Source organism: Microtus oregoni, unplaced genomic scaffold (genome assembly GCF_018167655.1).
Source record: "Microtus oregoni isolate MIOR12 unplaced genomic scaffold, Mior012 000044F_ref0000062, whole genome shotgun sequence".
NCBI classification, from domain to species: Eukaryota; Metazoa; Chordata; class Mammalia; order Rodentia; family Cricetidae; genus Microtus; species Microtus oregoni.
In genome coordinates, this window is record NW_024543218.1 from 16,250,464 (window position 1) to 16,276,564 (window position 26,101).

The window sequence follows — 26,101 nt, forward strand, 5'->3', positions numbered from 1 at the left end:
ACAAGATTTAATTCGCCTTATATTTGGCATGTGTTCTTCCCATGACCTAAAAGGCATTTTATGAAAAGACAGTGAGGGATAAACATTCAGAGATGTTAAATTGCCCAGACTTGGCAAACACACTTGATGAAAATCCTTCCTTTTTAAGGCGTACATACTATGCTTTTATTCAAGCGGTTTATTATTGATGGTCATTTGTACTGCATGAGTTCACCTCACAAAAGCTTTTTTTTTGTATAATCGTAGGATCATCCATAAGAACGGGTACAGTAAGCAAGAATGCATGGAGTTCAAGGCAGTGATCTACAGTAACACACTGCAGTCTATCTTAGCCATTGTGAAAGCAATGACTACGCTTGGGATTGATTATGTAAACCCTAGAAGTGCAGTAAGTATGGAATAATTGAAAGGCCATGTGATAATTATATGGCCCAGGTAGAATATGAACTAAGAATCATAGGATTGTGTTGGTTGTCCTAGTCTATGTCAAAGAAACATAATATAATAATTTCACAAATTTTAACTACCACCAGCTTACATTTTCTTATTTTTCTCTCAATTAAACCTCTCTTTCCTACTCTTCACTATAATTTTATTAAATAGTAATTGTTTTTTAGGATTTAAAACTAATATTAAGTATAAGAACATAAGAAACATAACTGTACTGTGGTTTATAATATCACATCTAAGTAATTTTTCCTGTATTTAATTAATAACTATTTCATGCATTATGATGCTTTAAAAATCTACCTACTTTAAAATAGATAATATGTAAAAACTATTTTAATATACAAATTATAAGTATATTATAGTCTAAAAGCCAATAAGTAGCCCTACTACAAAACAAAAGCATTAAAGATGTTCTCCATTTCCACAAGGCCCCTCCCAGAGTGGCTGATCACCTCCAGATGACATCAATTGAATAGCCCCCAGTGGAATCAGTGTACAAGAGCAATAAGCATAGGAAGAACCATATGTAAAATTAACGAAAGACACAAAGTACTTTCCTTCTCTCTGTCCCTCCCCAGGCATGTGGGATTTCCTTCTGTGTGCTGTGATTACCATTCATGAATAAAGAAACTGCTTTGGACCTATAGCAGGGCAGAACTTAGCTAGGTAGGGAAAACTAAGCAGAATGTTGGGAGAAAGAAGGGCAAAATCAGGAGATTCCATGGAGCCCTGCTGGAGACAGATTCAGAAATGTTAGCCAGTAAACCACTGCCATGTGGTGATACACAGATTCATACAAATGGGTTAAATTAAGATGTAAGAGTTAGTCAATAAGAAGCTAGAGCTAATGGGCCAAGCAGTGATTTAATTAATACAGTTTCTGTGTGATTATTTCAGGGCTAAGCCACCGAGACAAACAAGCGGTCTACTGCTACACATCTAATTTATGGTTTACCATTTTTTTGTATCTTTTTTTATTAAAAATTTCCGCCTCCTCCCCACCTCCCTTTTCCCTCCCCTCCCCCCATTCCCCACCCCCTACTCCTCTCCCCCTCCCTCTCCAGTTCGAAGAGCAGTCAGGGTTCCCTGCCCTGAGGGAATTATGAACATTGGAAGTTATCAGGATGAAAAGGAAAATATCCCTTTCTACACTATTTATTTTATAGGAAAGGATAAATCTCCTTCTTCCCATCAGTCTTCTCAGAAAGTGATGAGAGAGAAAGAGAACAGAGATATGCTACGTATACTTTGGAACAAACCATTTGCAAAGCCTGGGGTCTATGCTCTAAAACCATCCTTTACTAACTTTCCCCACAGTTTGGATTCAGATAAGTTTCCCATTTCTCTGGCTTTGCCTTCTTTCACACAAGCAAAAGGGAACACCAAGACCCTCCCATCTTTAGCATTTGATGATTTATTGAACCTATTTTATTATAGCTAGTCTGTTACTGCAGACCCTGACTTTTCTTAATCACATAGAATTTTACAATGACTCTTAAGAAATGGCCTTCTATAACCCTTTAATTTAAAGGTGAGGGGGTGGGTAATGGACTGAAAAAGAGTAGTTGGTTAACTTCAAACAGTAGAAATCCAAGGCAGAACACAGAGCTGCTTGACTCCCTTTGCAGGGCTTTGTCTTTGGGAAGACTGTTTCCAATCGTTTACTTGGCAATGTTTATTTCATGTTTCCCTCCGAGGCAATAATAGTTACTACAACGTGTGTGCTTGCTGCATTCTTTGATAACGATCTTGGAATTTGTATATAATATATTCCATGTACTTTGTCAAGGAGTTTATTTATGAAGCAAGTTCCTCTCCTTTCTCATTTCTTGCCATGTACTACCAGGCACTGACTCAACATTTACTCAGCTATTTTATTTCTTAGCCATTTCCCACCTCTGCCCAATGGCAAATTTGCTGCACAGCCCATAATTGACACCACCTAAGGGATAGCATTAACACATTTTTGGGGGGTCCAAGTGTGTAATCGCTTCCTAGAATGATCACAAAGAAATATCTCAGGATAAACAATCTCACTTTTATTTTCATTTTACAACAATCTCATATTTCTTTTACTCTAACATTTGACCCAAGCCACTATGAACTACACCAAAAAAACTTGTTACTCTTTTTGACAAAATACTCAGATGTCAATGGTATACACCAAGTATTCAGACTTCTCCATACAGTATGTTATAATTTTTCCAAAAGGTAGTTTTTTCCAGATATCAGCCTGTTACTATAATGGATTCTAGTTTTTTACTCTTAATAAATTTTGGAAGAAATGGTCAAGGAAATTTTTTACTCTTAATAAATTTTGGAAGAAAAGTAGATAATGAAAAACCTTTTACATGCTCCATTTAAAACAATATCTGAGCCTAAATAACTTGCTGGTCTTCTTCCCACCAAAATATTTCTCCAGGAAGACAAGCAGCAACTGCACGCAATGGCAAATACACTAGAAGATGGAGACATGACACCCCAGCTGGCAGAAGTGATTAAACGCCTTTGGGGAGACCCAGGAATCCAAGCTTGCTTTGAAAGGGCTTCTGAATACCAGCTCAATGACTCTGCCGCTTAGTAAGTGACTTCTCGGGATGGTAGATGACACACAAGTCTATAACTGGGCGCATAGGCATGTAAGCACAAGCAAGGGAAAATGGTTTTGCACTTTATTATAAAAAGCTGAGAGACAACTGAAAAGACATGAAGTAATTTGCTGGAGAAGAACAACTCTTGCACATATCTTCTCTTATTTAAAAAGAATTAACCATGATACATGGTGCTTAGCACTAATGCAGACAGATGGTGTGTATACCGATGTTGAGGCTATATTAATCTTAAACATTTATTTCCATGTTGCTGAAATCGTCTCCTAGAATAACTTTTGATTGGTGATATGTGCATTAGCTTACTAGGTTATTGAGCAAGATAGAAAATTCTGAAAGTCAGTAGTTGATATGTTTCCAGACATTATTATGACCTCCAGTTGGATTCAATCACAGCAAATATTGGCAAGTAAGTATTTAATATTAATAAGGAATTTGGGAGGGCATTAAACTGCTTGTAATGTAATTGTTACCATGACCTAAACCTTCCTTATATCAAGTACGTCTCGAGTTATCCTGGGAACTACCAGAAGAGCAAAGCTAATGAGAAAAGGGCTGGAGTGTTGTTTTTGGCCAGTCAATCCCAAAGATCTAAATAAAGAAAACAGGAAAGCCTTAGCTAACTAAGGATCCATGGTTTACTGATTGGGGCCATCTAGTGTGCTATTTAAATTCCACAAGAGTTAAGAGCAGACATGGACTCAACAGGAAAAACACTATCTTTTCAGGATTAGAAGTAAATCGTCAAGACATTTTAACTGATCTCAGTCATGAGGTCTAAAAACCTCTGTTTGGTTTATCAACTACAGAGTTTGACATCCAAATCCCATATTTGCTTATGAAAATCAGGACTTTAGATGAAAATCAGTTTGCTAATGCCTCTTCTTTGCCTGAAATAATTTACAAATGCAAAGGATATTCTTAAAAACGTATCTTTACTGAAGCTTTCATTAAATGAAGTTTATTTCTATTTTTGCACATGATTTTTACTCTTTTACCTGGGCATGAAATGAACGATACATAATACACCTACCACAGACTCGAGCTCATCAATAGGAAATTTATTGTTTTCAGTAATAGTAAATAAAAAAGTTAAAAACTGTAAAATCCTCCAATACTTCTTTGATTTCTTTATATCTCAATTCATCACCCATTTACAGTCAAGCAGTCTTTATTGGCATATATATTGATAAATATGATATATATATATATATAATGATACATTTTCACATTTTAGTATTTCATAGGCACAATATTACTTTTCCTGTTGAACAAAATCCCTTTGGATATACTTATTTGATAATACTTTACTCTCCAAGTTTTGTGTTTATGGCAGGAAACCACACATTATCATTTTTTAATATGTTTGTTGGCATGGCTCAATGTAATGAGCAAATTTACCATAAAATTAGTATGCCATTACCTTTTCTATTTCAATTTACCACAGAAATAGCCATATTGCTATGCCACTTAATCCTGTGTGTCAAATACAATGGTAGAAATGAAAGAAAATACAGTTTTACTTTGCAGATTATTCTTGCAAGGTTGAAAAGGCTAAGAGCACTTTTCATCCTTAAACAGGCCTGGCGCAGGGAGTTTAATCAAGTTTACACCTCTCCATTACTGAGCTTTAGATATTGTAATAAATAAAACCAAAAGCAAGTAAGCAAAAGGAAAGAAAAGGAAATTGTTCACGCTGTTAGGAACAAAATTCTGGAAGAGTTAGGGACTTCACCATGCACTGATGGACCGTGATTTGGTTAGTGTGGACCCTCATGAACTACCTGAGATCTTTCATTGAGCCTTATGGATTTCATCATGACCCTTAATGGAAATGACTGTGTTCGAAACTAAGCAATCCATGCAAAAATACCCAAACAGTTCATAACAAGGAAACAATTCAAATTGAATCATCCCCACAACAGGAATTTTGAGGAACTTGTAGTAGCTGTGGTCGCAAACATTCTAAGGCATCCTAAAACGTATAAATGCATTCAAATAGCCCTCATGGAGAAATAGCCTTCCGTTCATCTACCTACAGGATAGCAAATCTGTCTTACAGACTAAGGTAGTGTTAAGAAGTTCGTCGAGAAGAGCTTTTCAGGGGCAAGTTGTGATCTGCAGTCTGCAACTGTGGTGTCCCAGCTGCCAGTTCTTACCTTTCTGATAATCAGCTTAAAAAGCAACAGAGGGAGTTTGTTTTCCCATATACTTTAAACTCTTAAAATACTCTTGGGCTGAATTGTAGTGGGTCTCAATGTAAAGTCAAAAATATGAATGTATTCTGTTTTATTTTGTTTCCATTAGCTACCTTAATGACTTAGACAGAATCACAGCCCCTGGGTACGTGCCAAATGAGCAAGATGTTCTGCATTCCCGGGTGAAAACGACTGGTATCATTGAAACTCAATTCTCCTTTAAAGACTTGAACTTCAGGTATGTACAAACCTGTCTTCTACGTGTGGGTGGAGCAGACTTCCAGTTCAATATTTCTTCATAGAGGATACTTGCTCGCAGTCAAGTGCAGTGACGTTGAGTTAGCTGGATGGACCTCCTTTCCTGACATCACCACCTTCCTTCCTGTACTCCTTCAGCACACTCTAAACCTCTCCTTCCTTCTGGGCTGCGTTTTTCAGTCAGGTGCTATTCATATTCTGTTTCTAATACTTAAAAATGACATTTTTCTTTGAGCTTTTTTTTTAAAGAAAATATTTAAATAGTCTTTTAGGAACAAATGCCAGGGGTACTATTTCACTTACCCTCTTACTTCTCTAGTTGTTTGACATATTCCTTAAATCAAACTTAGTTTAAGATGCAAATAATTAAAATACAATTATTTGAATGTGATGCTATTTAGAAAACTCACAAGGCACATTTCATCAGCCTGTTTTGGGTATGGAAATGAATCCCTATTTTATTGCCTTTAATTCCCTTTCAAGTAATCCTCTGAAATTCTATTATCAAATCACTTCTGGACTATATTAAGAAATGGAAATCATAATACAGTGTTAGATAACGTCTCTTGGTCCTTAACAGCTTTCACACAAACACCCCAGAGAGGCTGAGTATATTTGTCATATTCATACAAAGCTTAACATTATTTTATGTGGATTTGGGGGTGAGATAGATTATTAGTAATACCAGGTTATGTTAGTAATGAAACATTGCTAGAACTACATACTAAGCAAGGTCAGTCATGCCTGCAATAATGGAGATGTATTTAAAGAATTAAAAAGAAACAAACAAACCTGGAGAAGCTGATATGAATTATTTATAGCCAATTATGAGGGGAAAAGTAACTTAATGCTCCTTATCCAGAACCCTCAACTCAGTTTGAGAGTAGTGACGGTTCTGAAATGCTGTGAAGAGTCTAGGTTGGTCATTATGAGGTGGCTGATTAGAACAGCTATTAAAATATTTTCAAGAGATATAAACGTAATATTTTCCAAATTTGTACTAAATTTCAGGCCTACACCTAGTGACTTTTCTGGAATTAATTAATGAACTGGCCTCACATGAGAGCAGGGCAAAGGGAATGCAGCTGAGAATGCAGACAGCGCTGCCTGGGCAAACTCGGTGAGAGTATCTCCTCAGCCCTTGCTCGGTTTTGTTGAGTCAGATGAACTTTGCCCCAGTTTCTGGAATTTTCCTTTGGGAGCCAAGTCCAAAGCTGCTCCCTCTGTCTCCCTCCGCCTTGCCAGGACTTTTATACACAGTCCCCTTTCTGTCTTGCCGCCTTCCCTCTCTGCTAATCCCTGTGGCACAGACTGGAACAGAGGCGGCTTTGAGGCTAGCCAGGCCCGACGTGGCCCTGTTCGTTCTCCAGGAAAGAGCAGCAGCGCGCCTTGTGGATCTCTTAGCTAGAACACCTACAATAAAGGTTGGATCAAGTTAAGAACTTGCAGAGTTAAGCATCTTGATGTTACCTGTCTTACATGAGCCGACGGAATTCTCTCAGCCCCAGATCGCCTGAATCACAGGGCGGTTTGGTGATGAATGCCACCTGGTGACAGTTTTGTCATGCCCCACCCCACACTGACCCTCTTAACAGCCCACTCATGAAAAAGCCCGTTGTCTGTTTTAGCATTCCGGGCATTAAAACTTTTGCATGTGCTTTACGTAGTGTTTTTGCTCCTTTTATTAATCTAGATCCCAAATGAGAAGACGCCTACCCCTCAGAGCCCTGGCCATCCGTCTGTTTATTGTCTCTCAACTGCTGTCCCGTAGTAACAGGCAACAGCGTCCGACACACTGTTGGGCAAAGGCTCTCCGAGTGCAGTAGGGTGAATGACAAACGGAGGATAAGAGCTAATTTGTAGCTAGTAATGATTTCTCAGGAGTAAATGCCCCCACCCTGCCCGTCTCAAGCTGCTAGTGTTCTATTACACATGCAAAGTTCGCAGGGAATTCAAATAAGCAGTTCTCGCCACCATGCCTGAGTCCTCCCCTTTTCCATAATAACATACCACACTACTTTTCTCTTTCTCCTTGTTATCAACGCTTCCATTTTCATTTTCCCTTTTGTTTCCATTTCTACTACATGCACTCTTGAGCTTAAAAAGTCTGGGGCTACATGTGCTAACGATCCGCCACCAGTGCTTGGAGCAGTGGTTTGCAAGAGGAAGCAAAGGGTCGGCTTTAGCCAAATGTGCAAATGTATCGCATGAAGTACAATGTACACAAAACGGTTGCTTGTGACGTGATACGCTGGGTGATTCTATATTTGATAAAGAATTGAGGAATGGAGGTTGGCAAAGACTCTCCAAAGAGAGTCTTCAGCATTACCAAGAAATGTTGAAGTTGTCATGAAACTGTGAAGCTTCCTGTTTATAAAACGTGAATTCTTACAACTTGTCGCTGAGACTCTTAGATACTCTAGAATGTAAAAGTATTCTTTTACTGTAAAGCAATTATTGTATAAATATGCTATTCTTTTATATTCTCTTTTATAGAAAGAAAATGATAGGAAAGAAAAATCAATCACATCTCGCTTAAATGTTTGAAGAATTTTAAAAGTTTATTCACAACAATTGAGATATAATAATCATTTAAAAATTTCATAAGGTTTAGCCACCTTTTTTCAAATACTGAGTAGAAGAGTCCTAATGTTTAGGCTTTCATACTACAATATAAAGTTCCTGCATTTCGAAACGGAACGTAAGCGTAATTCACTTTCCAAGTTCCCCTCGGCAATTTCCCAGGTCTTAAAATATATTACATTAGCATTGATTCATATTCGCCTAGCACAAATCATCCTCAGACTATTTAAGACTAAAGAGTTAATTTACATATTAAAATGAAGAACTGAGAATTTTAAACAGGAATATCAAAATGAAAGACTCTGTGTGCCAAAGTACTGTGTCATCTCTCTGCATCATCAGACTTAATGGAAATCAGCCCTGAGTTCTTATCAAACCAGAGCAGCAACTGTCAGGCTGATAGAACAACTTATCTTCAGAGCTCTTATCAAAGCAAAGTTCCAGCTGCCAATCTGACCAACGATGTTTACAGGTTTTTCAAGTTGCTAAGTCAATGGAAAACAGGAAGCAAATCTAAGCATTTCTCTGGGGGAGCAATGTCCCCAGACTTAAGTGATTTAGAAATAAATCTAAAATGAGTTATCGATTGTAGAAAAGCCATTTTCTCTTTAATGTTCCACAATTAAACTATAGAGTTGAAATTACTGGGCAGAGGAGCCAGAAAGGCTGGAAACTGTCTCAACATAGAGCCGAAAAATGTGTAAATTTGGCAAAACTGCTTTCAAGAATGTTTGAACAGATGTGTGATTTGAAAAAAAAATGACAGTTTTCTTAAAATATGAAAGTTGAGTTCTATTCTGTGTTCACTTCCAAGAGTGTGAGTCACCAGGCTTAGCTATGAGGCCGCTTGTTTAGCCAGGAGCTGCATCCAGCTTTAGATTTGTTACTCTCTATTAGAAGTCAAGGAATTTTAATCCACACATGCTACATATTTGCTGCATATGTGGTCATGATTAATATTACCAGAATAATATATGATCTGGCATCGTTTTGATTATTTGCTTGTTTTACAGAACTAAGCATAAAACCTAGGAGCTTCAGCTTTCTAGGCAGGTTCCCCTGATTTTGAGACAGGGTCTCGATACATCACATCATGTTAAGCTGGTTTTGAAGTGATTATGTAGCCTAGGTTAGCCTCAAATTTGTCACCCTCTTGCCTCCCCATCCTAAGTGCTCCTGTGTGTATGCTCCAACATGCACAGCCTGAAATATCTTTTAATGACTCTATGACTATAAATCATATGGCTGTATTATTTTTCTATCTTTATTTTATTAAAATGCACATGATAAATGGATTGATAATTATGTCAGTTTTCAGATTTGGTTCACTTGTACTTCTAAATACTTTTATCATATTTTAATGTCAAAGATAATTAAGGGATTTAGACATCCTTCTGTACCTGCACGCCCTTGGTGTCTCTGAGATGATTCGACTGTATAATGGTGGCACATGCTCAGAACTCACGTCCTCATAGGTACTCACAGTTAAGATACTTAAGCAATCCTAAGGCAGCATCTTCTACAGAACCCATTTAACAGAATGGCTCAGAATAAAGTCCTGCTCAGATTAGCACTTGTTCTAACGTGACCAGAGAGTAGAAAAGGTTAGAAATGCTGCTTTTCCAGTGATCCCATGCCTGTAGGAGGAACCATGGCATCTATCACAAATGGGCTACAGAAGCATGGCTATTAATTCGTTCTCCTTAATTACATTATGAATTTTCAGTAATTGGAATAGTCGAATTATTCATACTAATTTATTATATTATGAGGCATAAGTACTTTCCTGTGGTCAAATATAAACCCATACAATTCAGTAGCCTTCCAACTGATTAAATAGGACCATAAAACTCAACTGTTTGGTCAGCTGTTTAACCCAGTCATATAACTCTGGTGGCTTGCCCTATGTTAACATCATGGACAACTTAACACATAATCAATATTTGGCTATCACTTAAAAGCCTGGCTTGTTAATTTTTATTTATATCCTAATCAATAATTTAACATCTTTCTTTTAACTTCAAGAATGCTAATTTTACCATCCGATGTTTGAAAATATTTATAAGACCCTCCTAAAACTTTAAACAAATACCCCTCTCTCCAATATCTACAATTAGCACTACAAGGTCCATGCAACATTCTTGAAGCTCTCATTCAGAGAACTAAGGATAGCCAATCATGACCATTCCTCTCATTAAACTGTCAGTTTGATTTGATCAGTCTAAACCAGCCTGGTAGTAGGTATAGATGTATTTCTCATTTTAATTTTCTTTACAGAATGGCCAGAGTGGTTTTGGTTGTATATATATGTGTGTGTGTGGTGTGTATATAGTCAAATATATAAGTAAAATTTCCCTTTGTTGGTCTACAGCTTATTTAAGGATGCTACATTAATTTATAATTCTATAAAGTAGAGCTCAATTTGCATTTTATAAGAATAAATATATGTGAGAAATGAATCATTATAATAATAGTGAAACAAGACCCAGCTTTTCATGATGCTAATGTCATGTCCGGAGATTCAGCATAAAAACACCTCTGCGGTCCTTGATCTGGTTTGTTAATGAGCATTTCAGTTCAATAACAGCAGATGGCTGAGAGAAACGTGCAGAGCACTCCGGCCCAGGCTTCTGTGTCATTGTGTACAGAAAGCAGTGCTGTGACTCACGTGAGTCGTAAATGGGAAGATCATAAACATTCATGCAAAGCTGGGCTCTCAGAACACTTTGTTCCCACGAACAAAGACTGCATAAGCTTTGTCCTCTCTCCTAAGAAAGCTAAGCTTGGTAAGCATGTTCGCAGGAAGCTGTTTAGAGCCCAGAAATCAGCATTGAGGGCAGGTTCCCTAAGTTCCATATCTTACTAATAGCGAGTTTGGTCAAAAACTAATATTTTTTAAGTCTTAACTCAGCTCTTCAAAGGCTGAGTTTTAGTGGGCAAAATAATGATGATCCATTCAGACACAGAAAGGTATTACCATGAGTGAATAAAATGATAGCTATTAATTTGTTTCTCGGGGAGAGCACACAATTCATATACTGCATGTGTGCAGCGGTAAGGTAGTCTCACTGCTGCTATGCGTCTACTGTTGATAGTCACAGGAGAAGAAGAAGTCCTTCTCATACCTGCCGTGAGTTCCTAGTCGACTGTAATTGTCAGATCCTCAGAGAAGGGAAGGACTTAGTCGGTGAGGGGAAAGGCATGCTTTCATTTTGATAATCACCCCACCTGATGCAAGTTGGAGCAGAGCCACTCGAGATGGTGGGGCTTGCTTACGAACGTGAAGGAAAGTATACACAGGAATTAAGCATGCAAGGGTGTGTGAAGTGCCTTCATCTCCATTCTGTTGAATTTATGCACGCCATAAAGTTCCCTTTGGAACTTTCATATCTCCACCATCCTTATTATCATTCCACTCCGTAGTAGATCCTGTGCCAGACATAAAATAAAATGAAACTAATTCTTGAGAAATCGTTTTACTATCTCTACGGTAAAAGGCTGGGTCACCTGCAATAGATTTGAGCAGTTGTTGAAAGCCACAGTTAAAAGAGAAGGGTTTTTCTTTCCCCAAAATTTAAAGATTAGAAGACAATTTGATTGAAGATGTGGTGTGAGTTAAAGAAGAAAGTGTGATTCAGAATAGGCAGCAATTGAGAGTAGAGCCCAAAAGCTGATTAAAAGAGACAAGACTAAATGCTCCAGCAACTCCAAGTCCTGCTAGTGGACAGAATTTAGCAACATGTCCTTGAGTCCCATAGCATATCATACCTAGTGTAAAAAGGAACCAGTATTCTTGTCTCGCAAACCAAGTCACCCCTTCATGTGATTCCATTGTGTGGGACCAGTGGTCAGTTTTCCAGTAAGCAGTCACTGACAGAGGAGAAGCCTGTGAAGCTAGAACTGTTCAAATCTGTGGGTGTGACTCCGAGTGACAATCGCACTTGAAAAGCCCACCGTGAATGCCATCTTAGTGATAAACTTCCTACAGCCAGATGGGAAAACCCACACATTAACGCACCTCGTTAGGGCACAGAATCACATTCTTTTGACATCATCTGAAAATCCAGAATAGGCCGATAAGTAAACAAGTGGAGAATATGTAAAACTCCTGGAATCCAGAAGATCTACACTATCTCTACTGACAGATAGGGAGACACGACAGGAGAAATTTTATTTTTGCCCATTAATTTGTTTATCAGCATGAAAAACTGCTGTGTGATCTGGAGAGAGAAAACTAGAGACTATTCCACTCACACCCCGACCCGGGGAGAACGTGACTGTGAACTCTAGAAGCTAGAATGGGAACTTTGGTATAGTATATAGGTTTCTTTATAAAGGGGAAACACCACACAAATTAGTTATTATATTGCCTAGCATAGTGCCTAAACATATGGTCTCAGCAAACATTAAATGATTAAAAATCTTTAACAAGTTACTTTAGTTACTTGAGCATCTGAAAAATAAGAAAAATAGCTGTACATTTCTTTTTTTTATTGAGAAAAGGAAAAAAAAAAACAAATTTCCTCCTCCTCCCAGCCTCCCATTTCCCTCCCCCTCCTCCCACCCTTCTCCCCCTCCCCCCACTCCTCTCCCCCTCCCTCTCCACGTAAGGTGCTGGCTTTGTGGGAGCCTAGCCAGTTTGGATGTTCACCTTCCTAGAAATGGACGGAGCGGGGAGGACCTAGGACTTACCACAGGGCAGGGAACCCTGACTGCTCTTTAGCTGTACATTTCTTACAGGCTCCTCCTTCTAGGGCTCTGAGTCAATGATTCTTCCAGGTGTCCAAGAGTACAGCATACCTGGTGTTTGGTTTGGGACACTTGGGGAATTTCTATTCTCTGCTACAAAGATGATAGCTATGTTATTGGTATTCTTATCTGTGACCTGTGTTTCCTAGTCTGTAGTTAAACTTTAGACTTTCAGAGTTTCCCCTCTTATCAGTGGGTACATTTAACTTCTTTCTTTATTCTCTACTGGCTTTAAAGGAAAATATGAAGTTAAAATGTATTTTTTCTTCTTTAGCCAGCCTCTTTGTATGTAAACTGTGTGGTCTTGTATTTGTGTTGATTGTTTTTCTACCTCCAAACTACAGTCCTTCCCTCCTTGTCACACTGTCTCCTGTGCACAGTTCTTCCCTCCTTGTCACACTGTATTCCTGTGTACAGTCCTTCCCTCCTTGTCACACTGTATTCCTGTATACAGTCTTTCCCTACTTGTCACACTGTATTCCTGTGTACAGTCCGTCCCTGCTTGTCACACTGTCTCCTGTGTACAGCCCCTCATTACCTGGTACACTCCATCAAAAACAGATTGTAAGCCCTGGAGGCTAAGTCTTTGATGTTGATACAAGAAATATCCAGTAAACATTGGTTAAACTGACCATGAATAAATAAGAAATGGTAGTTATTAATTTATGTTGCTCAATTTTTTTCTTCTTGCTTATAAAAGCTTAGATTGTTTTCTGAAGACATGCTTCATAACCCCACACCTAGATACTTTTACATGTGCTTTTCATAAAAGTTGTCCATTCATTTGCCAACAAAGTCTCTATTCAGTTATTTCACAGTATTTACTAAGTGTGTATTGTGTGATGCTAGGCAATATAACTGAAACATTTAGTCACATAGAGCCTTGCCTTGCATGAGTCCTGTTTTGTTAAACATGATAGATGTCAAACAGACAAACTATATTTTTTTTTATTGTTTGGCATGAATCCCATAAAGTAAGAGTGGGCCACATAAATTAAATGGAAATGAGGAGAGAGAACTTAAGGGGATTCTCAGAAAGCCTCCTCTGTGGATGAGACTTGGAAACAAAACTTGAAATTTGAGAGAGAAGCAGTGATGAAAGGGAGGAAAAAATAAGCTCAGTGTGGTAATCACACAACCTGGAGAGTGAAGGCAGGCAGGGAGGGAGGAGAGAGGGAGGAGGGAGGGAGGGAGGGAGGAGGAAGGAAGGAAGGAAGGAAGGAAGGAAGGAAGGAAGGATAATCTCTCAACTACACAGTCAGTGTATAGCCATCCTGGGCTTCAGGAGACTGTCTCAAAAACAATGAACTAAGTGAAGGGGAAAGAAAGCCGCATGTCAGCCAGGCAGTGGTGGCGCATGCCTTTAATCCCAGCACTCGGGAGGCAGAGCCTGGTCTACAGAGCTAGTTCTAGGACAGGCTCCAAAACCACAGAGAAACCCTGTCTCGAAAAACCAAAAAAAAAAAAAAAAAAAAAAAAGCCGCATGTCGCAAAAAAGTGAAAGAGCCCCTAAAAGAGTCCTGAGCCATCAGAAACATGGAAGAATATTAATTAAACAAAGAGAACACTGTGATTTTGCTGTGTTGAGAGGAAATTGACAGAGGAGAAACCTGGAACGTCAGGAAGGATGGCAGCCGCTGCCATAGCTTGTGGGTCACTGCAATTTGGTTTCTTGTTCTAAGGCAAAGAGAAGCCATAAAAAAGCTGCCCACGAGAACGTGAGTTTGTGCTATCCATTCAACAGTAAAGCGATGTACATAATGTGTGAGTCATGGATGCTGGAGCAGCAGCAAGGGGGCAGTCAGCTAGGATACTTTTGCTCTTGTCCTGAGGGGCATGTAAAGATGGAAGTGAAATGGAAATTTCGTTTTAGATGTGCGGGACCTGCAGAAAAGGGAAAGATTGGTAGACAGAGTAGCGCTATCTACTTCTCAGTTCTCTCTATCCATGAAAACTGTTACTAATTTAATAATGTAGAACTCAGTCCACACATTCAAACCCCTCCTGGGAGTGATTTTCGTGATCCTGCAGACTGACTTAAACCCCACCCTGTACTGACATGCTCTTTGAATATTTGAATATTTAATCACATAATATTATGATCACTTGCATGTATAGCTCTCTGCAGCCATCAAGATCTTTGAAAATAGCAATCATATCTTTTCATCTTCATATAAACTGATTGAAATCAGCGTTAGCACAGAACACAAGCTAATTGTTTGAATAAAAAGAATTCTAAGAAGAGAGCAAAGAGGATCCTCGTATCAGAATGATGTACCCAATCTTCTAGTCTTTCTAGTCTATTCACTCTTGAAAATATGTATAAACTCTTATCAAAGTCTTCTAAGACTTATATTTTAAACTGCGTTAAAATTTCCAATTGCTCAAGTTAGTGTGAAAATTATTCTACTCATTTCTACTCATGAATTTTCCCTTTTTCCTGTAGTCCCTTATCAAATTATGCAACAGAAATCAAAGAATGCATTTTAAGTATATCAAAATATGCGGCCAATGTCAACAATTCAACAAGACTTGGAGGATTAATTTTTCATTTTATTTTTTTACAGAATGTTTGATGTCGGTGGGCAGAGGTCAGAGAGAAAGAAATGGATCCACTGCTTTGAAGGAGTGACGTGCATCATATTCTGTGCTGCACTCAGCGCCTATGACATGGTGCTCGTCGAAGATGAAGAGGTGGTAAGTCCGATGTAAGAAGTGGAGGAAGAGGAGAGAAGCTAAGGCACACCAAACAGTGCTGCCCAGTTGTAGCCCTGCCCTTCCCAACCAAATGCCCCCCTCACTAATGTCCATAGTACCTAGGTCCTTGCTTGTGATGCCCACGCCCAAACTCTGCAGATAATAACCTTACACACTCTCATTCTTTATGCCACAGAATAGAATGCACGAAAGTCTTCACCTATTCAACAGCATCTGCAATCACAAGTATTTCGCGACTACTTCCATTGTCCTCTTTCTCAACAAGAAAGATCTCTTCCAGGAAAAAGTGACCAGGGTTCACCTCAGCATCTGCTTCCCAGAGTACACTGGTAATGTTGCTTCCCTCCATTCTAGATAGTGAGCTGCTATAAGACCCATGGCCCACATGTCGTGTACCCCACAGTGTATGTGTATGTGTGTGTGGTGTGCATGCAAGTTGTGTGCATGTCCGTGCAATCTCAAGACTGTTACCTATGTCTTCAATTACTCTCCAGCTTTAAAAAAAAATGGTTAATTTTCACCATGTGTGTGTGCGAGCTCAGTAATGAGTTTCTGTGCACCACATTATATAGTGCCCTTGGAGGATGGGATAGGACTCTGGATACTCTGAAACTGGAATTACAGAGAAGAGTGGGCCACCATGTAGGTTCTGTGAACCACATCCAGGTCCTTTAAGAGAGCTCTAAGTGCTTATAAACTCTGAGCAATATCCCCAGTCCTCATTCATTTCTTTTTGAGATATGATTATCTTGTAATTCATCTATGCACATAAACTTGCTAACCAATGACCTTCATGAATCCACTTGTCCCCATCTTCCCCCTCACCCCAGGCTGGGAGTTGCAGAAGCCCACTGCCACACCCTGGTTTATACGTCGGTTCTGGGGGTCCAAACTCAAGCCCTCCTGCTTGTACGTTAGGCAGTATACTGGCTAAGCCATCTCCCCTGCCCTCCTATTTGGATCCTTTTATTTTATTTTATTTTATATTTTTGTTCATTTACATGCCAACCACAGTACCCTCTCCCTCCCTGCCTTCTGCTCCTCCCCACCACCCTCCCACCCAACCCCGGTCCACTCCTCAGAAAGGGTAAGGTCTCCCATGGGAAGTCAACAAAGCCTGGCACATCAAGTAGAGGCAGGACCAAACCCCTCCTCACCTGCATGAAGACTGAGCAAAGCATCCTTTCATAGAGAATAGACTCCAAAAAGCCAGCTCAGGTACCAGGGATAGAGCCTGGTCCCACTGCCATGGGCCACACAAACAGACCAAGCCACACAACTGTCACTCACATGCAGGGGACCTAGTTAGGGTCTAAGAAGGCTCTCCAGCTGTCAGTCCAGAGTCCACGAGGATCCATAAGCTCAGGTCAGCTGTCTCTGTGGGTTTCTCTGTCATGATCTTGAACCCCCTTGCTCATATAATTCCTCTTCCATCTCTTTGATGGAGCTCAGCCCCATGCTTGGTTGTGGATCACTGCATCTCCTTCCATCAGTTACTGGATGATGGTTCTATGATGACAATAAGGGTGGTCATCAATCTGATTACAGGAGAAGGCCAGTTCCAGTACCCTCTCCACTATTGCTAGGAGTCTTCGCTGGGGTCATCCTCATGGATTCCTGGGAATTTCCCTACAATCAGGTTTCTCCCTAATTCCACAATGGCCTGTCTATCAAGATATCTCTTTCACTACTCTCCTTAACATGACTGTGATTCAGCTGAACACAATCTCTCAGATAAAGAGGAAATTTGCTGTACTGTGTATCTTAAAGCAAACTCCAAATGGAACAAATTGGAAAATATTAGATAGGAGAGAGTAGCTGCTCTGCAAACATGTCCAATGATACTGCAAGCTATATTACCTGCCATACAATAATGTCACTGTAATGCCATCCTAACTAAAGCTTGCAATATCACATTGGAGCTCAGTGGCTCTTCAGAATATACAGCGTGGCCAATGAACAGGAGGAATGAATTTGTAAACAGTTGTACTTCTCTTTCTCTGCCCTCCTGAGGTCCCCATATTTGACTGCTGATAGTGTCAGTTAGTAACTACTAAGTCATTAGTGTCACATGAAAAGGTTAATTTACCTTTAAAGACTCATTTTTAAGTACTTAGATATACTCTTATTGATAAAATTATCTAATATGGAAATAGTCATAATTTAAACATCAGTATAAATCAAAATTTACGTACATAAAGTATGAAGATCATGGCAGTCACTAGTTAATTTTTAGTGTGTCATTCTAGAATCACAGACATCATTTATAATGTCTATTCATCTATCGTGTGATCAATACAATTATGAACATGTATTTCATGGTAGAGGTTAAATAAAGACATCTTTAAGGGATTCATATTTACTACAGCTTCTTAGAGAAGGTTTTGTTCACATGGAAATAAATCCTTTGAGAGTTGAGATTTTATGTACTTTCTCGGTTTCCCCTAACATAGTATCCTATTAGTTAACATCTTATATTGATGCAGTGTACTTGCTGTAATTGATGGAATGATGTTGACACATAATTAATTGAAATCCACAGTGTAATTAGGGTTTGCTCTCTGTGTCTGATAGTTCTATGTGTTTTGCTAAATGCATGCCATGTTAATTAGTTTTCTGTTAAGAGAACAAATATCTGAGGTAAATCAGCTGACAAAGAGAAAAGTAGGTTATCAAATCTCATAGTTTTTGAAGTCACAACCAATGTTCAGTTGGCAGTGTTACTTTTGTAAGTCTGTGACAATGAAGTGTGGCATGGCAGGTCCTTTTAGCCCCCTCTCAAGAAGGAAGCAAGAAAGAAAGAGAGGGGCATCCCACAGGCCGCTTTGAATGCACAAGCTTAGTAGCTAAAAAAAAACCTCCCATGAGGCCCCACCTCTTAAGAGTTTCTACTACATCAACTGGTACCATGTTAGGAACCAAACCTGTAACAAATGGGCCTTTGGAGGACATTCAGATCCAAACTAGAGAATTAATATAGCATCATATGAAATAGTTCTGTTGGCCTACTATCACTTAGGCTTCACCTATATACGCCCTCCCCATCCTTCCAAAATCTAGAAACTACAGATGTTTCTAATATTATTATAGTTTCACATTTTTCAGAATCTCAAACTGCTGGGATGACTCAGGGTCTCATCTTCCCCAGAGATTGGAAGGAACCTTTGGCATTCTCACTAGCAATGATTACAGTGATTTTGTATTCCTGTCAGGATTTCCTTTCCAAGTTTTTTTTTTTATCTTCATTCTGTTTATTTTATCTTATTGTGTTTTAATTTACTTGTTCCTTTATTTGTTCATTTCTTTACTAGAACTGGGTGTTGAACTCATGGCCTGTGCATGCTAGGCAAGACCTCTTCTCCTAAGTCACCTTCCCAGCATAGTTGTGTGCTATAGTTTGAAGACTTTATTTTCATCCTAGAAGTTTGCATTGAGCAACAAGGAAGTTTGAAAGCAAAAAATTTATCCATTAGAAAGACTTTCGGGTCCTTTCTGCCATGTCTTCAACACATCTATTCTGGTGCGAAGCTAATCAATTGAAAGAGTTATTTGCCAGTTTTACTGTTTTCTACTGCCCTTTTCCATCTGCTCTGGGTGCCATTCTAGTAGAGTTTCTCAGGCTTAACTTTCTTCATGTATGGTGTCAAGAGTCACTCTCTATACCATTCCACGCCCCAGCTCAGCTCCTCTGGCAGCCAAGACAATGAGTTTCCTTACCTCTCATTCTATTTGATTCGTACACTGCCTCTACAAAATTTCACTCATTTCCATCTGAATAGATCTTCAAAATGTCAATCTATTTCACACCTCCATCCAGAAGGACTGGGGCTGGGGATACTACAGACCATGATGCATTGCACATTTTGGCTTTGCTTCATCCTTTTATTCTTCTCAACTCTCTCTTAAGACCTTGCTCAATACTACCTGTTTCTGCAAACTAGTCTGACACGGTCTCACATAGTTTCTCTTTTAGCTTGTATTAAACCTTATGCATAACCACAGGATCACAAGGTGCAGTATTTGTATGTGTATGAGAGAGAGACAGTTATCTGTGTCACTCACCTTGTGATGTCAGTGTTTAAGTGTTTTAAAATTTAAATTATCATTGCATCATTTCTCCCCCTTCCTCCCTCTAGACCATCCAATATCTATCATTTTCCTGACCCCCAGACTCATAGCCTCTTCTTCTTCAAGGTTGTTACATACGCACCCAAATGAATTGACATACAACTCTCAGAAATCCCAGCAGAGCTGATATAGAATTATAGAATACAATGCACGTGTGTTTGTGTGTGTGTGTGTGTGTGTGTGTGTGTGTGTGTAATGTTGTGTAGGTCCTGCACAAATCTCTAGTATCTGACCATTGACCCCTTGACTTTGGAGTCGAGAGGTGGTGTTCTTAAGACTCCATACATCACATAGCACACTTCCTATAACTTGATGGTGCTCTTTATAGCTCTATGACTTGTAAGATGTGATTAATATTTACTGCTTTCGTCTCTTTGCTCACTAAGGACCAAATACATTCGAAGATGCAGGGAACTACATCAAGAACCAGTTTCTAGACCTGAATTTAAAAAAGGAAGATAAGGAAATCTACTCTCACATGACCTGTGCTACTGATACCCAAAACGTCAAATTCGTGTTTGATGCGGTGACAGACATAATAATAAAAGAGAATCTCAAAGACTGTGGGCTCTTCTGAGCCACCACTTTATCTTATATTTGTGATGGTTGTAGTCTGTTCAAAGACATTCAAGGTGCTCAAGGGGCTGTGTGATTAGTTTAGGTAGATACTAACTTACCTAGAAATGTAACTCGAATTATAAAACAAAACTTTCACACAAAAATGTTACTGCTGTATTATCACCTGTATCTGGATAAAGTTTTATTTCCTAGGGGCATGGGGAGTAGAGTTTCTGACATTCTCTATATAGAATTCGATGTATCTTGGTAACTATCACAATATATACTCATGTTACTAAACTTTCTTGGAGATGAGCTACAATTGACCAATTTTTAATAAAAGAATAAATTTCATCCCCCAGCTAGGTTTTGCTATTCAATGTCATGTCTGTACTACAGGAACTGTACAAAAATGATACAAGGTATGTTTTGGTGACCTGCCCTTCATTGCCACGAAGCATACACAGTACATGCTTTTGTTGATGTGAAATTGCATATGTAAAATAAACATATACAATATTTCTAAGTTGTGTGGGATGTTATTGCAAGTGATAACCTGGACTTTGGGGTGACTATTCAAGACTGCAAGAGAAAGGGGTTTGTTCACTTAATAGAAAGTTTTCTGTCTTGTGGATTTGAGAAATAGCAGCAAACAGGAGAGATTTAAATAATAGCTACTGAACTTCTCTGTTGGACCTTAGTGGTCTGTTTTAACTTTAAATTGGTGCCCTACAAGTTGAAGCATCGTACACAAAGATAAAGGTGTCAGCTCTTTTAATCTTGAAGCACCTTTTGATGTCATTTATCCTTTGGCATTTGTGGAAATGAATATATAAACAGATTTTCAGACTGGTGCATCAAATTTATAATCATTCGTGACAGATTAATTGGATTTTTTTTAACAAGAACAGAGTGATGCAAAGAACAAAAAATAAATCATTTGCCAATCTATAGCTCAGGGCGACCTTGGCATCTTGGTCTCTGAGAGCTATCACACTGCCACAGAACAAACACATTTTCAGTGTAAGCACATAGATCCATCTAAAGTTGGGGAACAATTCTCACTGGGTTATCTGTGCCTGATCACTCCCCATTAAAAACCACAAAAGAGGTAAAAAAAAATCACTCAAATTGTAATCAGTTTTAACGTTAAATTATGTAGAGCCTATACATTATTACAGACTATAAGATATCAAGAACAAGAGAAACATGAAGAGTTGATTAGTTCGGCTAATTGATAAAGCTTTGTGGACGAGAATCAGCAATTCTCTGACAACCATCCAGCATTTTGATGGAGACAGGCAGTGTCATAATATTGTAAATTCAGAAATCAAATATTTTAGATTTTTCCGCTGCTTTTGTTTCTCCTACTCTAATCTATTTTTCTCAGAGAATTGTCCCAGAAAGGGAAAGGTGTATTGTTTGAAATAATAATATTATTATTATTTTGATATTACTTTAAATTAATTAACCCTAGTTTTCACTTTCTAATGAAGAAGTCAAAATATTTCAATTTGTCTTTACAAAATACATAATTATTTTTTGAACTCCTGTATCCCACAAAAGTCTTGAGTTTACCATCGCCTACTCCTGATCCTCAGACTCCTTCTATTGGTGCTATTACAAGCATGTACGATTATTCCCAGCAAATCTGGGGTCTAGAAAAGAGTTGGGTAGACAAAGTGATTATTGACTCTTTCCTACAATTGAACATAAAAAGAATCTTGCACAATATAGAAAACAGTACTAGGTATTAACTTCAATTAAGAAGCAGGATTTTTAGTAGGGAGCAAAGCAAATGTTCATGTTTTCATTGTTGTGATCTTTAAAATCAAATCTACTTTTACAGATGGGGTTAAGAAAAGTTATGATAAGAAATTGTAGGAAGAATGACCAATGCCTGAGAAATTCCCACAAAGAACAGTGGTGCTAAATTGACTGAAATGATGACACCAGTCTGATTGTACACTCAGGCTCCTGATTGGACAGTCAGTAACCAACAGCATCTCACAGAAGCATCCTTAGACTGTGCACGAGCTGGCCAGTCAGCAGATAAGAATAGAGTGATAAGGGGATTGCTAAATGGTCAATGATACCTTCATACCAAAATATTGTGAGAGCTGGTGACTATGAGACAAGATGCTTCCTGAAAGGGGAATTCCAAATTCTGTAGAACGAAAAATATTTGTGCGTCATAAATGTCATCTACCTTATTGATGCAAGCAAAGTGGATAAAGCAGTCTTCACACATCTCATAAATGGGCAACCAAGATTGTTACGCCCTGAACATGCTCTAGTACAAACGGTATTTCCTGGTCCGTCACTCCATGTAAGCATAGAATGTGCCTTGAAATAGTAGCTGGGAATTATTTCAGCTTGACAACAGGAAGCAATATAAACACAAGAAAAAATAAAAACATTTTTTGAGTGTGCGTGTATGCGGCTTTATCATTTCAGAGTCAGAGAAACACGGGCTAAAATGTGTGAGTGAGGAACATAAAATATTTGTAAGAATTATGGCAGAAGTTATGAGCTCTGTCACGTAGACTAATTCTATTTTTATTGGAGTGATCATTCTCTAAAAAACCCATTCTACTTCAGTGAATCCTTTTCTGAAGACATTTTTTTACAAGCAATTCTGCAGCCACATGGGGGCACACTTACATTAGGTTTCCAAACCAAGTGTTGCAGCTGTAGTTTAGATTAACGACCACATTGATGAAACATCTATCAGAGGCATATGAAGAATCTCAGTTCATACTGTCCTGCTGTGGCAGCAGTGTGTGCTTGTCTCCTGATGATCACAGAAAACAGCGTAAGTCTATATGTCACAGGCCATGGAAGCATCTCTAACTGTAGAAGTATGCAGATGTATATTCCTTGCATGGTCTTATTATACATTTAGTGACTTTTGTTTAAATCTGAGTGGTGATTAATTTTTAGCATGTCCTCTTTATTCTGTAAATATTTCAAATGCTGGTTAACTAACATTGTGCAAACACACCCTAACACAATGTTGAGCACAAGACAACAATCTGACGGTTCACAGCATCTATGCTGTGAGTTGTAACCAACTGGCTGCTCATTAATGGGTGTTCTATCAGAAAACGGTAAATCACAGTACAATGCTGCTGCTAATGGCAGACGTTCTATTACTCTGTTTATTGCAGTGTTTTTCCCAACCATCACTCCACCACATCACAGGAAATCTTTCCCTATGCCATCCTTTCTGACCTGTTTGCATTTGTAATGACACACGTTTTCCTTCCAACCACATTTTCCACACCGGTGAGGAAGGAAAGAGTCACATGAAGGAAGAAAGCACCCTAATTTATATCATGGGGACAGGAATGGCTCTCCAATTACTCTGAACCTTCCAGATAAGGAATAATGCATAAGACTCGTAGTCAAAACCATTACTTTACTTGAAAGACATGTTTTCTAAAGTAGCCAAATTGTCATAAAACCAAGCATACATATGTGATTGAAAATTATTGTATTTTGTTTCAATGCATAACACTAAGTTTTCTGTTATGGCAAGGAAAGATTCAAATATTAAAGTTTTTTTTATGGCCAATGGAGAATATTTTTATTTTAACCTGTTAAAAATCTCAGACTGGAGAAAAAACCTTAGATGACTGTAACAGCGCTCAGCATAGGTTTGGCATATAGAGCATTCCATCCAGAGATGATGACACCTGCTACAATTTTATTTACAAACTTAAGAATTTGCAAATTGGGTTCATGAGATAGTTCCCAAATAAAGGCACTTGTCCCCAAGCCTGACAACCTGAGTTTGACCCCTGAAACATCACAGGATAAAGAAAGGGCTAATTCTCAGGAGTAGTGCACAGACACTCAGTGGTACCTCCCCACACACACACAAAGAAACTAAACAAATAAATTTTAAAAATATAAATTTGTTTCCACCTAAGTATATGAATGTGCAAGTGGATATTTTTATGCAAGGAATATAAGATTATTCACCAGCAAAGAAACAATTGTGTTCCTCACAGAGTTAAGCAAAGAGAGCAATTCTGTCAATCCACAGAGTGTACAGGTACACAGGCCATCCCTTGACATCTCTTTTCATATGTAATACTATGTATGAACTGATACTGACAACCATGACATGGCATTTCCACAACATAAAATGTGGATACTTTACTCATCAAAATACCCATAAATAATTTACCACAGTAGATACAAATACTTGTTTTAAATAATTCTTCTCTGTGTAGATATAAAAGGTTCTATGAAGGCTGTAGGACACAGCTTGATTATGTGGTGGTTCATTATCTGAGACCACAGCCTGAGAAGAATGTCCGTGAGCTTCCCACACTGTTGTCCTCTAGAGGAGGATGGAAGAGAATCTCTGGCCTTTCTCTAAAGAACAGCCTTTGCTGCTCCTCGTGCAAAAAGGATGACGGTACAGACATGCCAAGAGGAGTCTGGAGGAATGTGCTTTGCTAAGTCACACAACTCACTTTATTCAATCATGCACCGATTTCCAGTGTTCAGACTTAAAATATAATCACTGTTCTCTGCCTCTTTGAAGTCTCTGCGTTCACATTTCACAAGTAAATTACATAAAAAGTCTATAGTCGGGGCTCAGCACATGGTCAATCCCCCATTCTGCAATAAAATAAACCAAAACAGCGAAGAAGCTTGCAATAAGTGAACTCGTGTAATTTTCTATTATAAACCTTTGTTTGGATGGTAGGTTACGTTTTATACTCTGCACTTCTATAAATTTCACTAAACTCTGAGATACCAACAAGAAGTCGCCCACCAGGCATTTCATGAAGGATCTCTGGGAATAAATTCTCCTGAAGGATGGATTCCCTACAGACAAACTACAGGAGTCTCAACCAATTGAAACAGCTTGATGGTTCAAAAGCTAGTTCTTGCACAAATTGAATATTTTTTATTTATTTTAGACAATCATTTGTTAAATTATGACTGGCATACTAACCATCTGGTTTTCTGGATTCCAAGGTGACTACCATTCATGATGACACTGTATCTTTCCTGATTTCTTATTCAAGAGGGTTTCCTGTTTTCATCTATTAAAACAGAATTATGTATAATTTTAGCTAGATAGAAAATAATACGGTTCCTTTTAACTTCTTCATATGCCCTTACTCTTAATTTACTGTTTTCCTTTTTCTGTATTGCTCTCTCTGGTTCCTAATTAAGTTCCCCTGCCCCACTTTTCCCATTCTCCCTTCAAATCATTTGTATCTTGCTATTCCCCTCTCTACTGTTGAACATCCCCATCCCCATAGCGCCATTTACTTGTCTCAGCTCTGAGGATACTCTAGAGTTGCGCACTGATTTCTGAAGACTTAGAGTTAGGAACTACAGATGAAAGATAACATGAAATCTGTGTCTTTCTGATCTGGGTTACCTTACTCAATATGATCCATTACAATTCCGTCCATTTACTTTCAAATTTTATTTTTTCTTTACAACTGAATAGTGTTCCTATGCATAAATATATCACATTTTTTTATCCATTCCTCAGCTGAAGGATAAGTAGGATGTTTCCATTTCCTGGCTCTTGTGACGAGAACAGCAATGAACATAGATGAGTGAGTATCTGTGGAGAAGGACGCTCATTTCTTTGATAAAATGGCAAGTCACTCCATGGTGTAACGGTATATGACAGATTTCTTTTCGTTTTTTTTTTCTTTTAGTTTTTTTTTTGAGGATTTTCAATATAGATATCAAGAATGGATAAACCAGTTTGCAATCCCACCAACACTGAATAAGGTCTCCTGTTTCTCCACAAACTTGAAAGCATTTGTTGGCAGTGGTTTTGTTAAGTTTTTGTGATTCTGACTGGGG

At 38.5% G+C, this 26,101-nt stretch overlaps 1 protein-coding gene across 1 annotated transcript in view; it reads left to right on the forward strand.

Moving 5' to 3' along the window:
* The window catches only part of LOC121434755 (guanine nucleotide-binding protein G(t) subunit alpha-3), a 38,145-nt gene extending 17,875 nt beyond the window's left edge, over nucleotides 1-20,270 (forward strand). The window contains exons 3-8 of the mRNA XM_041633711.1: nucleotides 247-388; nucleotides 2,873-3,030; nucleotides 5,367-5,495; nucleotides 15,415-15,544; nucleotides 15,741-15,894; nucleotides 20,080-20,270. Of these exons, the coding sequence (XP_041489645.1) occupies nucleotides 247-388; nucleotides 2,873-3,030; nucleotides 5,367-5,495; nucleotides 15,415-15,544; nucleotides 15,741-15,894; nucleotides 20,080-20,270 (904 nt within the window). The remainder of the gene's footprint in view (nucleotides 1-246; nucleotides 389-2,872; nucleotides 3,031-5,366; nucleotides 5,496-15,414; nucleotides 15,545-15,740; nucleotides 15,895-20,079) is intronic.
* The last annotated feature ends 5,831 nt before the right edge of the window (nucleotides 20,271-26,101 follow it).